The sequence below is a fragment of the Dromiciops gliroides genome, chromosome 3 (genome assembly GCF_019393635.1).
Source record: "Dromiciops gliroides isolate mDroGli1 chromosome 3, mDroGli1.pri, whole genome shotgun sequence".
In the NCBI taxonomy this organism is placed as follows: domain Eukaryota; kingdom Metazoa; phylum Chordata; class Mammalia; order Microbiotheria; family Microbiotheriidae; genus Dromiciops; species Dromiciops gliroides.
This window is the reverse complement of record NC_057863.1, coordinates 262,855,925-262,871,345: the sequence shown is the minus strand read 5'-3', so window position 1 is coordinate 262,871,345 and position 15,421 is coordinate 262,855,925. Positions and strand designations below refer to the sequence as shown.

General features: G+C 35.9%; 1 protein-coding gene across 2 annotated transcripts in view; it reads left to right on the top strand.

Moving 5' to 3' along the window:
• The window catches only part of MORC3 (MORC family CW-type zinc finger 3), a 74,483-nt gene that overhangs the window by 57,025 nt on the left and 2,037 nt on the right, over positions 1 to 15,421 (top strand). For both annotated transcript variants that reach the window (XM_043996289.1, XM_043996290.1), the window contains exons 11-16: positions 1,552 to 1,680; positions 1,773 to 1,847; positions 7,817 to 7,862; positions 8,117 to 8,235; positions 11,731 to 12,586; positions 13,559 to 13,719. In XM_043996289.1, the coding sequence (XP_043852224.1) occupies positions 1,552 to 1,680; positions 1,773 to 1,847; positions 7,817 to 7,862; positions 8,117 to 8,235; positions 11,731 to 12,586; positions 13,559 to 13,719 (1,386 nt within the window). The remainder of the gene's footprint in view (positions 1 to 1,551; positions 1,681 to 1,772; positions 1,848 to 7,816; positions 7,863 to 8,116; positions 8,236 to 11,730; positions 12,587 to 13,558; positions 13,720 to 15,421) is intronic.

The window sequence follows — 15,421 nt, the reverse complement described above, 5'->3', positions numbered from 1 at the left end:
ACATAATCAGTTTTTTTTTAACACATAACTGGGCAAAATGTTCCTCACAATTGCTTTAATTTCATCTTCCTTAGTGGTGCAGTCCCCTTTCATATTTGAATATAATGACTACAAATACATAAATGATAGGAATTAGAACTTTTTTATGATATTTGACCCAGCTATTCTTTGGAATTATATTACTTAGCTTCCAATTAATTTTTTGTCTATGCTTCCAAGGCACTTCAATGAATGTTTTTTTTTATTGTATCATGGTCTGGAAAAGGTCCATTTAGATGACACCTAGATTGTGAGCCTGAGGGACTGGGAGGATGAATATGCCCTCTATAGCAACAGGTAAATCAGGGAAGGGAGTATTGAGGGACAAGGATTTGGAGAAAAAAGTTCAGTTTTGGACACCTTGAGTTTAGGATGTCTCCTGGACATCCTGTTTGAGATGTTTGAAAAGCAGTTATAGAGGCAGAAAAGAAGAGAGCACAGAACCCTGTGAGACACCTATGGTTAAAGGACATGATATAGATGGCGACCCAGCAAGGAGACTGAAGGTAGGAGCACAGCCAGGAGAGAATGGTGTCCTAAAGACCTTGAGAGAAGAGAGTATTAAGCAGAGTATCAAAAGTGCTAAAGGACCCTCAAAAAAAAAACAAAAAAAAAACCTCATGTACCTCTTTAGAGGCAGCTAGGCGGCACAGTGGATAAAGCACCTGTCCTGGATTCAGGAGGACCTGAGTTCAAATCCTGCCTCAGACACTTGACACTAACTAGCTTTGTGACCATGGCAAGTCACTTAACCTCATTGTCCCACAAAATAAACAAAAAAAACAAACGAATGAATGAATGAATGAATAAAAAGTGCTAAAGGTTGCTGAAAACTTGAGAAGAATGAGAATTGAGAAAAAGGCAATTGGATTTGGCAATTGAGAGATCATTGGTAACTTTGTCCCATGAAATTATTTTATTACCTTTGAGACATAATAAGAAACTGCTTATTTTCTTATTTACCTCTTCAAGAAATGTTAGTGAGCTAATTTTCCATTAACCTATAATTAATTCTTATCTAGAATGTCAGTACTGTTCATTTCTTACAGAAATATATTGATTTATTGGTCATTGGACAAAAGTCTCTCATAGTTAGGGTAACAAAAGGTACTTTATGTGTTATAAAAATGGCAAATTCTTTGCCTGCTTTTCTGCTTTTTCCACTGCCACTTTGGGAATAACAAGGAGGACATACAGCTTAAGGATTATTTTCTATTTTTCTTTGTTTAGCATGGCTAGATGATCCATTACTTAGTAGCCATCTTAGTCATAATGACCCTTTCCATACTTAGTTATGGTGTTAATATGTCACCAGATGGACTTTGCCTGGACTGTATTTTGAACCTTTTCAGCTTGATAGACCTTTCATCTGACTAGCTTATTCTAAAATTGTTGAGTTAAAATTTGGGGAAATATCTAAGAGAGTAGCACCATTTTGCGTGGCAAATTAAAATGTAAAGGTAGCTATTACCGGGTAGCCAAATTTGTGTAACAAGATTTTGTCTCTTACAGGAAACAGCCTGACCAGACATGGGTTCAGTGTGATTCTTGCCTAAAATGGCGAAAACTGCCAGATGGAATAATAATAGATAATCTGCCTGAAAAATGGTATTGCTCCTTGAATCCTGACCCACAGTTCAGGTAGAGTTAGTTTGTAGACTGTATTTTGTAATGGGGGTGAATATGTATGAAAAGGTACTACTGACATTTTTGTCATCTGCTTTTCTAACTAGGAGTTGCAGTGTACCAGAAGAACCTGAAGATGAAGATGTAGTACATCCCACATATGAAAAAACCCAAAAGAAAAAGTAAGTAATATATCAATGCCTTCAAAACAAAGAAATTTAAATGCCTTTCCTGGTTATAGCAGTATTTGTTTATGACCTGCTACATGAAAAAACTGGACTTGATATTTTGGTATTTAGATTAATCCAAGTTGTCTTATTTCTACTGAAAGGATTTGGCAAAAATAATTGATAAAGAATATTTTTTTCTGTGGCTAGCAGTGTCAACTATGCTTTAAGGTAGAGAATTGTGGTAGCAGCTTCCTGTACTAGCTATTTCTTAGAGTTGGTAAAGGATTTTCTGTCTACTATACAAGTCTTAGAAGCTTCTACATAATATGATATTGTTTTACTTCTTGTACTTCTTAGATGGGGTAATTTGATAGAATCATACACTTTTAAGATTTGGAAGGGACCTCAGGTAGCCATTTGGTCTAATCCTTGCTATAATACATTCTACAAATAGTCATTTAGCTTCTGCTTGAAGATCTCTCTCTAATAAGAGATCTTCGGCCTCCCAAGGCAGCCATTCTCCTTTTGGAAAGCTCCAGATTTTAGGAAGTATGTTTCTTGGCATTAAGTCTAAATCTGACCTTTGTAAATTTTGCCCACTGCTTCCGAGTCTTTCCTCTAGGGCTATCATAACAAGTCTAATGATGATCTCTTTCCCATAATAGTCCTTCACATATTTGAAGACAGCCCACCTGTCCCTCTTGAGTTTGTTCTTTTCTGTGATAAATATAACCTAATTCCTTAAATTAATCTTTATATGATGGACTCTGGACACTTCACCATCCTTGGTGCCTTGCTCTGGATGCTCTTCAGTTTATTAATGTCCTTCCTAAACTGTGTCTAGAGTTGAACGCAGTGTTCCATATGTTATCGGACCAGGGCAGAGCAAAATGGGACCATCACCCCTATATTGTAAACTATGCTTATTAGTGTAGTCCAAGATCACATTAGTTTTTTGGCCACCATATCACACTGTTGACATTTGTCAGACTTGTCTATTCAAACAGATATTTGTTCAACTCTGTCTAACCTTCCATCATGGACTTAGGAAGTTGATTTTTTTCAGCCAAGCTGATAAGATTTTACATTAGTCCCAGTTGAAGTTGAATTAGTCCAGTGCTCAAGCTTGTCAAGATTTCTGAGTCCTGACTCTCTCATTCAGTGTGCTAGCTATTCTTTTCAGCTTTGTGTCATCTGCAGATTTTTTTCTCCTTAAATTTTTTTTCATTTAAAAAAATTTCCTCTTTCTCACCTTCCTTTTATTTCTACTGAAACAAAAGAAAAAAAAATCAGACAACCTTGTAATAATTTCTCACATTGGCAATATCCAAAAATAAATGCCCTGCATCTTGAGTCTGTCCCGTTTCTCTCTTCAGAGATGGATAGCATGCTTCATGAATATTGCCTTCTGGAGTCATGGTGGGCCGCTGCATTGATCAGAGCTCTTAATTTTTTCAAAGTTGTCTTTACTTTGTTGTTACTATATAACTTGTTCTCTTTTGTTCTCCTTTTACTCTACATCAATTCATATGGTTCTTCCACTGACAAAAATTTTAATTAAAACAACAGAAGCACATATCCACTAGGGACTTTCTACCATGTTATTACTGAGCCATAGACAACTATTCTTTGATTCCTTGTTTTCAACTATTTTTGAATCCATCTTATTCTTTCATCCACATCTATCTTTTTCCATAAAAATAACATGAAAGACTTTCTCAAATAATGTGCTAAAATCTCTGTAAATTGTCAGTCATTCAACTGACATTTATAAGACCATTGCTATGTGCCTAGCATTGCATTATGTACTGGATATGTAAATACTGTTTGATGAAACCAGCCTTTCTCACAAGATCTTACATGGGAGAAAACAAGTATATATGAAGATATAAAGAGAATAAATACTAATAGATATAGAGTATTTAAATACAGGGTGGGCCAAAAGTCAGGATGTTTTAATAACTTTTTGAAAATAATTTTTTCTTTATTTTTCTCCCATTTACAAGATTTGATTTTTCACACATAATGTAAATCATCTCCTATATGTTCTATATATGAGAACTGTAGTGTTGTATAGGAGGAATAGAGACTGGGTCACAGAGTGAGGCCATTGAGGCTGGAAAGAGGGTCTGGTATAAGGTTAAAAGCTAACGAGACAAGTTTATATTTCATACTAGAGGCAATAGAAAGCTACTAAAGTTGAATAAAAAAGAGGAGTCATATAGTTGAACCTGTACTTACTTGGACAGTATTGAGTAGGATGGACTGGAGTAGTGAGTGACTTGAGGCAGGGAGACCAATTAGGAGACTGTTGAAATAATCTATGTGAGACATGATGCTTGTGTGTGTGGTGGCTATGTGAGTGAAAAAAAGGGGTCACATTGAAGAGATGTTGCGAAGATAGATTTGGCAACTGATTAGACGTGGTGTAGTGAGGCAGAGTGAGTGGTCCTAGGTAATGCTGATGGCGATAGAAAACTGAAGTTCAGGGCAGAGGGTATGCGTTGTGATTCATCCTACATATAAATAATGTGAGTTGATGAGGTTACCAAGAGATCAAGTGTAGGCTAGGAGAAGTCTTAGGACAGAACCTCCCAGGAACACCTACAGTTGGAGAACATGATAGAAGGATAGGGGGTAGACAGTAGGAGAACCAGGAGAGAGTAGTGTGATTATATCCAGTGTCAGTGCAGCAGATTAGTTGATAAGGATGAAGACTTAGATCATCAAATTTGGCAACTCAGAGCATATCATTTAAGAGTAACTTTGGAAAGATGAATTTCATTTGAGTGTCAGAAGTCATTGCAGAGAGGAGAGAAAGTGGAAAGAATGAATGAAAGCTATTTGTAGGATTTTGGCTGAGAAAGAGGACGAATGTATGATGGATCGGTAGAGTCTAATAAATTTTTTTTTTCTTTTTTTAAGATTAGTTAGAATAGATAGTAGGTATGTACAGTATTCCCTTCATCTGCTAGTTTATTTGCTGAAAGTTAGTATAAAGTTGATATAGTATGAACTGTTCTGCATGAAGCCATACTAATTCTGCATAACCTGTACTACATCATTAATCTGTTATAGAATTTCCTTTTTATTTATTTGTTTGTTTGTTTATTTGTTATAGAATTTTCTTCCCAGGAATCAAGGTCAAAATTTCTGGTCTGTAGTTTGCAGAGTCTGTTCTCTTTTCGGAAAATTTGAACATTTGTCTTTCTTCAGTCCCATGAATAAGTAAAAAAAGTATTTATTAAAAATATTTAACACCCCCCCCCTTTTTTTTTTAAACAGGGCAGCTAGGTGGCGCAGTGGAAGAGCACCGGCGCTGGATTCAGGAGGACCTGAGTTCAAATCTGACCTCAGACTCTTGACACTTACTAGCTGTGTGACCCTGGGCAAGTCACTTAACCCCCCATTGCCTCACCAAAAAAACCAACAACAAAACAAAAAAAATATTTGCCATGTGCCAAATACAGAAGATACAAGTATAAAAGGGATCTGGTCCTTACCCTTAAGGAGCTTATATTCTAAAAAGGCGAGGCAACACTTATAGAAGAGCAGTGGGTAGGGAGCAGAGTTTGGTACAAGGATAGTGAATGGAACTATAGAAAAGGAGAATTGATTTGATATGACTCCAGAGCTAGAAAAGAACATAGACATTAGGAAGGTTTGTTGTGTGGTAGCATGTAAGAAGCTTCCCTAGAGATAAATGTAAAATGAAGCTTGTCAAGAGCATCTAGATATCTGGATAATCTAGAGCTAGCTAGATATACTGGGCTACATGAAGCATGTGTAGGAGTTTCAGAGCTGAATTGGTTCCTTATGTTGGTGTGGAGCATGTAGTGACATTGAAGTAGGTTAAGCAGGCATAGTGACCATTTCTTCTAGTACCTCAAAGTGTAGCTTTATTTGGTTCAGGTAACATGAATTTGTCAAGGGCACAGAGGGCACTGAGAACTACTGACCATTCTGTCTTTCCTCCATTGTCAGTTATCATTATAACATCCACACTACCCTGTGGTTTTATCCCTTTCCTCATCCTTTTCCCCTTTACTGTAGTTTAAAAAAACAAACCAAAAAAATACCTTTTCTTTATTCTTAGCTTCCTTTGACAGCCATAGCTCATTCATCCTAAGCTTTAGCATCCTTGGTACTATTTTTTTTTTTTGGTAGGGCAATGAGGGTTAAGTGACTTGCCCAGGGTCACACAGTGAGTAAGTGTCAAGTGTCTGAGGTCAGATTTGAACTCAGGTCCTCCTGAATCCAGGTCCGGTGCCTTATCCATTGCGCCACCTAGCTGCCTCCTGGTACTATTTTTTTTCCTTTCTTTCTTTTTTTTTTTTAGTGAGGCAATTGGGGTTAAGTGACTTGCCCAGGGTCACACAGCTAGTAAGTGTTAAGTGTCTGAGACCGGATTTGAACCCAGGTACTCCTGACTCCAGGGCTGGTGCTCTATCCACTGCGCCATCTAGCTGCCCCTCCTGGTACTATTTTTAAAGGCTGGTGTGCTTTTATATTCATCCTTTCTGACTTGCCTCTTTCATTTTCTTTACATATATTTTAAAAATCTAAATTGGTTTGTGATTTCCATGTGCAGCCACATTGGACTCTTAGACAACTTTTTTCATTTGCATTGGAATTCTTTCCATTTATGTCTTTAGAATTTTATTAGTTGAGTTTCCTAGCCTTACTGGGATGACTTCTATAGCACTGTAATATGGAAGCTTTTGAAATTTTCTTTCATGAAATCTAAAGTACATGTAAGACTAAGCTAGGCTATCACAAAGTGTAGAGGGGAGTGGTCACTTCTCCCAGTGTTCTCATCATTTCTACCTCAGCACTCAGTTCTTCTCTGTTAGGGAAATCATATTCAGCATAGAATTTTCCCTTGTTAGTTCCTCCACTTTTAAAAGCATGAAGTTATTAACTGCTATGCTTTTGGCAAAAAGAATATCTGTAGATGTTTATGTATTCTAGTACTGCAAGATCATGCATGCTTCTGTGCCAAGCTAATTTTTTTCAGATGAAAAAAATCACTTTTTCTCTTTCCCTTGATCTTTATCTAAATGCTTTTTTCTTCTTCATATTGGATTTTCTCAAATTAATAAAGGAAATACCTTCGTTTTAACATACATGACCTGTTTTTCATTCCGACATAACCTATTCCAGAGCCATATTCTCATAATGGCTTTCTTTCCACCAAAATCTTATTTATTTATGAGGTCACCTTTTCCATTGTTAGAACCTCTAGTTCCTTTTTACCTATTGCCCAGACTTTGGGCATTAGTGTATAGTCATTTGAGGCCACAGGTTTATTACCGGCTCCTTTCTTGGATTTTGTCTCCTTTGAAATGGTTATTTTAACCCAGAAGGCTATCCTTTTTTCTTCCTTGATTGTATTCTTTATAGTTTGGTAAATAAACAATGCCAGTTTTCTCCTTCCCCTGTCCTTTTTTGGTTTAAAGGCTTTTTTTTTTTTTTAAGTGAGGCAATTGGGGTTAAGTGACTTGCCCAGGGTCACACAGCTAGTAAGTGTTAAGTGTTAAGTGTCTGAGGCCTGATTTGAACTCAGGTACTCCTGACTCCAGGGCCGGTGCTCTATCCACTGTGCCACCTAGCTGCCCCAGTTTAAAGCCTTTTTGATTAGATTTTTAGGACAGTTGACCTATTCAGCCTTTGTTAACTCCAGGGCTTTATTAGCCCTGGAACTTAGTCTAGCCTTGATAAAATTCATATTCCAAAATAAGTATAATCCAAGTTACTGAGTCTTTGCTATGAATTATCTTTATATGTTGTTATACTGGTAGATACTGTGACTTTCTAGGAAGGAACAGAAGTTATATAAATTTAGATTATCCTTTTATTTTGTGCTCAACTGGTCATGTGTGCTACTAGATGAGACAGTAAAATATGTTGTTGGGGCATACTACTGCTGAATCATTTCATTTAGATTTTTAATTTTTGTTTATTTTCCTTCCAATATTAAGAGATAAAGAAAAATTCAAGATGAAACGACTGGAGTTTAACTCTCAGGTAACCAAACCTAGTTTGGGATGATGATTTATATAGAGAAATATATGTGACTTTGGTTTTAATATGTACAGTTTTATGAATTTTAAAAAATGTAAAATATATTCCTTTAAAAAAAAAGTCTTATGTTGTAGTAACATTAGTAACCTCTAAACCTTCAGAAATAAAAGGGAAAATAATAACCCGGTATACTTCCTAATGTAAAGAATTAATAACAATTAATTCTTTACACTAAGAAAATTCTAATCTTTCTGCAGTCTTGTAATGAATTATATATGAAAAGCCATGCTTCCTCTTCATGTAAAGACTTCACCACCCCAGTGAAGGAAAGCATTCCAAGATCACATCAATCATCTCAACTGGATCTTGACAACAGGTTAGTTTTTAGTAGGTTATGTTTTTCTCCTTAATTTTGAGAATACTTTTCATTGCTACTTGGGGCAACAATATAGTTCTAGTTATATTTAATTATATTTGTGTAAAATCTTATAGTGAGCATAAATTACATGCTATTCTTTAATTTCTAAGAATTTTCTTTCCACTTCAATAAAATTAGACCACAGTACTTAAATTAGTATCAATTATGGTATTTGATCTGATTTTGTGTGTACATATGTTGACTTATTGGTCAGCATTTTACACACATTCAATCTCTTTTATGTACTATATACTGTAGGGAAAAAAGTGCTAACCAAGTTTAGTAACTTGATTAGGAATAAAATTTAAGAAAACTAAATAAGTAAAGAAGAATACAGTATAGTTTTGTGGTGTAGAATTTATAGTAGTTAAATTCAGAAGGATTTAATGAAAAATGTAGGACTTAATCCAGGCTTCCATGAATGGGGTAAGATTTGGATAGTTGGAGTGTTAGAACGGGGTGCTTTGGGATTGCTGATGACCCCATGAGCCAAAGACATGGAAATAAGAAGAGGTGTGGTATGTGAGGGGGAGCAGAGCCCAACCCATCAAGGGTGAAGGGTTCTCATAATATAGTTTGACTGGACTGAGAGGGACCGAGTTATTAAGGACCTTGATGGGGCTGTTGGTTTGGGGATGAACTTTGCTTATTCAGAAGATCTGTGATCCCATCATTGTGGATTAACTCATATTACAAAACTTCCACTTACCCTGCTTACCTTTGTGAATTCATGAATTCCTGTAAATTTGCCATTGGACATGTACCCAGCATGCTAAAGGAGTTGAAAAAAGGAGGGAGGTAGGAAAAGAATCACTTCTTCCTGATAAAGTGAGACTACAAGTAGAGCAGATGGCTATCTACTGGGTTATCTATTACTTTCTTCTCATGACTGATCCATTTTCTTTTCTAATCAGATATGTCTATTACATTGTTTTATTTAATTGTATTTCTTTATCGTATGACAGCCTGATAATACCAGTATGTGCCATTCTGTTGCCTTCTGAATTTTTAATTCTCTGGAGTCTGTAGTATTTTACAACATTGATGTGGTACTGGTAATAAAAAGATGGGCCTTTTAATGAAGTTTATTGTCATTCCCCATTTGGCCACATTCATTCTTTTATCTTTCAGTCCAATACTGATGGTTGAGCTGATTGATTAGAATCAATTCTAACAAAATAACATAATTTGCACAATAGATAACATTCATACACTTAGTTTTTCTGGCGGGGATGGTTAAGCCAAACTCTTGAGTGGTTATTGTTCTTTTCTAAGAGGCTTTGTAAACAATTTGGGCTTGATGAAACTAGCATTGTTATTCACAAAGAAGAGCATTTGAAAGATTTTACCATTTTTGGTGTCACTCTAACCTAACTTGCACTCTGTTGTATTATGATAGTGGCAAACATTGTCAGTGAGCCTGTCTCCCCATTTTATGTTGTTGCCTCCTACTAATAATAAAGGAGTCCTTGAACAAGGTTTGCCTCTGATATATATTTCAAGGAATCAGGAATAATTTTGATTTATGAATGGGAGACATTCATGAAAGAGAACCTTGGGTGTGGAATTTTGCTCTAGCAAATTGCCTGTTCCCTAATACTACCCTAACTGTGAGGATACCCTCAATGAATTTGTAGATTATTCTCATAAAAGTTTCATGTAGATGAGTATGCACATAGACTGATCATTTTTTTCTTTGCTGCCTTCTTTAAAATTTTAATAAAAATGGGAGATTTTCCCACACAATTAGTCTTTTCCTTTCCTATATATATTTTATATTTGGTCCTTCAATGGCTTCACAATTGTTATCTCCGCTATTGTCTTCTCTATATTGGCTTTGTCTAATCCAGCTGCTTCTCTTGTCTTTGTTCTTAGAAGTTTAACCAAGTTAAATTGCTTGCCACAAAAATGAGACTACCATTCTAATAACCTAAAAGACATGGCCCTTATTATCAACCACAAGAAGTGACCAAAGAAAATGTAAGAGATGGGGCAGCTAGGTGGTGCAGTGGATAAAGCACCAGCCCTGGATTCAGGAGGACCTGAGTTCAAATCTGGCCTCAGACACTTCACACCTACTAGCTGTGTGACCCTGGGCAAGTCACTTAACCCTCAGTGCCCTGCAACAACAACAACAACAACAAGAAAATATAAGAGGCTATCAACCCATATTTTCACAAGACCAGTCCCATATGCATATAGGCCACTGGAGTATTAGAACAGAACAGATAGGCTTTTTGATCTTTCAGAGTAGACTCCCATCCTTACTGCCATAGAGCTGATCAAAAGATATAGAAAAAGATCTGACTGCTTATTGTTGATTATTATTTTTAAAAAGCCTTTGATTTGATAAGCTGAATGCTTCCTTAAATGTTCTCCTCCAGTGAGATATTTCCCATACATATGAGAACTGCACAAGATCTAACATAGATAACTTTGCTCAGTGAGCCTCTTGAATCTTCCTATCAGACAAAAGTGTGCGTGTGGGTATGGGGCAGTGCTAGGTGATAAAATGGATATGGCACCTGGCTTGGAGTCAGAAAGACTCATCTTCCTGAGTTCAAATTTGACCTCAAATACTTACTAGCTGTGTGACCCTGGTGGGCAAATCACTTAACCATGTTTGCCTCAGTTTTTTCTCCATAAAATGAGCTGGAGAAGGAAATGGCAAAACCATATGTGTATGTGTACATGCACACGCACACGCACACACACACATTTTGTTGTTTGGTTGCTTTTTAGTCACGTCTGACTTTGTGTGACTCCCTTCTTGGGGGGTTTTCTTGGCAGAGATACTGGAGTGCTTTGCCATTTCCTTCTCCAGCTCATTTTACAGCACCAGTTGAAACTCATTCAGCCTAGCTCCATGGTGGAAAACTGGGGGGAAACTATTTAATCTGTCTTGGTCTCAGTTTTTTCATCTGGTAAAAGAAAGCATTAATCTAGTTTGTGTTTTAAGAATTCCTTGCAGCTCCAATGCTTTGTGATTTCAGCTCTTTAAAATATAGTGAGTTGTTTAATTCCCAAATTCCTATAAAATGTACTACTCCATCTTTAAATTTTTACTGTTGCATTTTTAACTTGTAACACTTGGGCAAAGTAATGATTTTACATAGAAAGTAGTATTTATTGAAATATAGTAAAAAGCCCATAAATTGTTAAAAAGGGAAAAGAATTTGTGGAAATTGGTTCCTTTAAAAATGCTGTTTTAATTATTTTTAATTTAGTTTTTCAGTACCTGAGAATTATTCTTTAATGGCATTAAGTTTTTGATTAATGCTGTTTAATATATGATGTTAATTCATTATCCTTGAAGGAGTTTTTGCAGAAACTTTTAGATTATCCAATTAGAGTTATGGTTATATTCATTAAATAAAATTATTTGGCACAAGCTTACCATAGCCTATCTACTTGTCTTATACATACACAGCTGAACAATTTATTCTTTTCTAGCTCTAGCTTCAAACGGAGATCTTCTGGTTGTTTGACTCCTTCGAGTGCAAAGATAATAAAATACGATGATGATGATGTCATTATCTTAGAAGAGAACAGTACCCCCAAACCTTCTGTAGATTCTGTTACAGTAGTAAAAACTGAACAGATTCATACAGAGCAAAATGATACTCAGTCTGAGAGTGTTGCTCACCAAGAACCTTGCGAGCCATTTACTTCACAAATCAGTTCTGTATCCAGTTCTGGATGTGACTATGAACCGAAGTCTGCTGCAACACAAACTGAAATTCCAAAGTTAGCAATTAAAAAGGAAGAACCTATTGAAGATGACATGGATTGCCAAGATAGTACACAGCAAGCCATTTTAGAAGCGGAGTCAAATCAAGAAACTCTGAATAGATTTGATAACTCTTCAGGTGACACTGGATACCAGTTAAGTGAATTTAAAAATGAATTGCAGCTTGCCAATGAAGAAAAAGAAAATTACAAAAGGCAATGTGAAATGTTAATGGAAAAAGTGGAAAATTTAGAAATGAAGATTGTTGAAATTAATGATAAATATGTGAAAAAGGAAACTTGTGAGCAATCGACTGAAACTGATGTTACATTTTTACTTGAAAACGTTAATGGAAATTCCAGAAGTCCAGAGCAGTTGGCGTTTCAATTAGAGCAGGCTTTGAAGGAGATAGAAAAGCTGAGAGAACACTGTAACACTTTTCAGAATTTAAAAGCTGAATGTAGTAAATGTTCAAGCAGTGAGACTAAAACTGAAGTGGACGAAATGGCTGTGCAACTTGATGATGTTTTCAGACAACTGGACAAATGCAGTGTTGAAAGGGACCAGTATAAAAATGAGGTAAGATATATAATCAACGTAAAGAAGAGATAAAACAATAGGATAGTCTAAACAGAAAACCAAATGTGGTTATTTGGGATTTAGAGCATAATGAGCAATTTAAAGTACAAGGTATTTTTCTAATTTAGAATTATTAATATAATGGTAAATATTCATCAATACATGAATAATACCATAAAGTGCCAATCTTATAATAATGCTGACTCATTAAGCCCCACTCTAGATTTAATATGAAATAATACAAAGACCAAAACTACTTTGTCCTTATATTCAGCAGATCTAAATATATCTGTATATCTATATCAGCGATTTTGTGAATAGTGAATAAAATTGGACTTTTACTCAAAACTACTTCATGAAATAGCATGTTGGGGGCAACTAGGTGCTAAGTGGATAAAGTGCTAGACCTTGAAGACTGAGTTAAAATCTGTCCTCAGACACAACTGTGTGACCCTGGGCAAATTCTGTCTGTTTCAGTTTCCTCATCTGGGAATATTTTTTTTAGTGAGGCAATTGGGGTTAAGTGACTTGCCCAGGGTCACACAGCTAGTAAGTGTCAGGTGTCTGAGACTGGATTTGAACTCAGGTCCTCCTGAATCCAGGGCCGGTGCTTTATCCACTTTGCTACCTAGCTGTCCCCTTATCTGGGAATATTAATAATAGTTCCTATTTCCTAGAGTTGTGAGGATAAGATAAGGTAATTTTTGTAAAGCATTTTGCAAATCTTAAAAGTGTTCTGTAGAAAAGTATTTTATTATTATTACAAAGATGCACAAAAACTAATAATGTTCATTTATCTTTCCCTTGTATTTATTGAACTTTAATTATAGAAAGTTGTTCCTCTTCCCTTAACCACTTTCTAAAACTTTTGTGTTTTGTGATTACATAATAATTTTATAAAATTAGTCATATTTCTGCTTTGTAGTGCTTTAAGTTATGGAAATAGAGAATTAATTAATTTTTTGTTGTTAGGTGGAATTATTAGAAATGGAAAAAACACAAATAGGCTTTCAATGTGAAGAACTCAAAACTGAAGTTGAACAATTAAAAGCCACAGTTTCACAAATGAGAAGATCAGATGATTCAACAACTAGTAACATTGAAGCTTCTATGAATTATTCTGATGGGGAAAGGTAAAATGAGCACCTCTTTACTAGATAACTCATTTGTCTGTAATTCTTATTTTAGCAATTTATGATAGCAGAAGAGCCATTAAGCTTAAACTAAAAAGAACATTGGATTTGGAATCCTAAGACCTGGGTTCAAATTCTGGTTCTCTCTCTTACTCTCCGTGGGGCCTTGGACAAGTCATTTCAACTCATTGGGCTTCAGTTTCCTTATCTTTTTTTTTGTGGGGCAATGGGGGTTAAGTGATTTGCCCAGGAACACACGGCTAGTAAGTGTCAAGTGTCTGAGGCTGGATTTGAACTCAGGTCCTCCTGAATCCAGGGCCAGTGCTTTATCCACTGCACCACCTAGCTGCCCCTCAGTTTCCTTATCTTTAAAGTAAGGTGGTAGGACTAGATAATCTTTTAGATTCCTTCCAGCTGTAAGTATACACTCCAGTGATTTCTGTCTATTAATAACAAGCTATTGAGTTTTTGTATGCCCAGAATTTTGTACTATAGATACAAAAAACAGAGTTTTTAAAACCCCCCTTTTCCCAGATTGCTTTGAATCTCATTTTAGGAGGCAAAACCCAGTAACTGAGAGACTGATAAAAAAATTTATAGTGTAGTTAAGAGATTGATGAGATTATTGATCATCTCGATAAGATATATTGGACCTTGAGGGCTGTAAGGTGACAAGAGAGGAACATTCCTGATGGTGTTTTTGTGTGTTTTAAAAAATTTTTAAATTATTTTTTCTGTTGGGTATTTTTTATCTTAATAATAATTTATAATCCTTATTTCAAAAACATGTAATATATGTAAAACCTTTCCACCATAAGTTGAGAAATGCTTTTTTTTCCCTAAAATTCTTCAGTTATATTTGGGATAATTGGTTTGTTGAACTCCTCTAATTTTTTCTAGGCCTCTTTCTGCTCCTTCTTGTTCCTTTGTTTCTTTCATATTATTTCCTTTCTAGTCCTCTGGCCTTCCAGGAAACACACAGGTATTCATGTAAAAAATGCACAATGGCTGCTTACCAAAGAGAAGTTTTTAATTCCCTTTGGGCAAGCAGTTATTTGGAAGGCTGTCTTCTAGAAGTAATTAATGGATGTAACATTACTCCGATTCAAAGTACTGCAAATGGACCCTAGTATTATTTTGTGGCATTTGATTCCAACTGTGGTTATGCCAGGGCAGTTGCCAACCCGTGTAATAATTTTAGGGCCTACAAGGAGCCACTTCCCTCAGATTTTGCTCCCCCAGCCTGCCATGATATTTTTTTTCCAGTTATTAATCTGCCTTATGCTTTAAGGCACATGGATAAAGCTTCCCTTAAAATGAACATACTTTATTTTGGAAAGGTAACACCTCAAACTGTTATCCTTTTGCACAAATCATGAGTTTAGTAAATGTATGAGTGTAATCACATTTGCAAGCAGGATTGTTGTGAGAATCAAATGAGATAATGTACTTAACTTCCCTGCCCTCAGTTTCTTCCTCTGTAAAATGAAAGGGTTGGACTAGATGCCCCATGTCAGATCTAGATCTATCATACTGTGAACTTTAATGTCGTACATAAGTGTCTGTTACAAGTACAGAACTGAAAAAGATCTTAGAGATCATCTAGTCTATGTCCATCTCAGATATGAGCAAACTGAAGCCCAGAGATAGAAGAGTAAGACCAGTCAGATATTTAGTGGCAGAGCTGGATTTAGTACCCAGG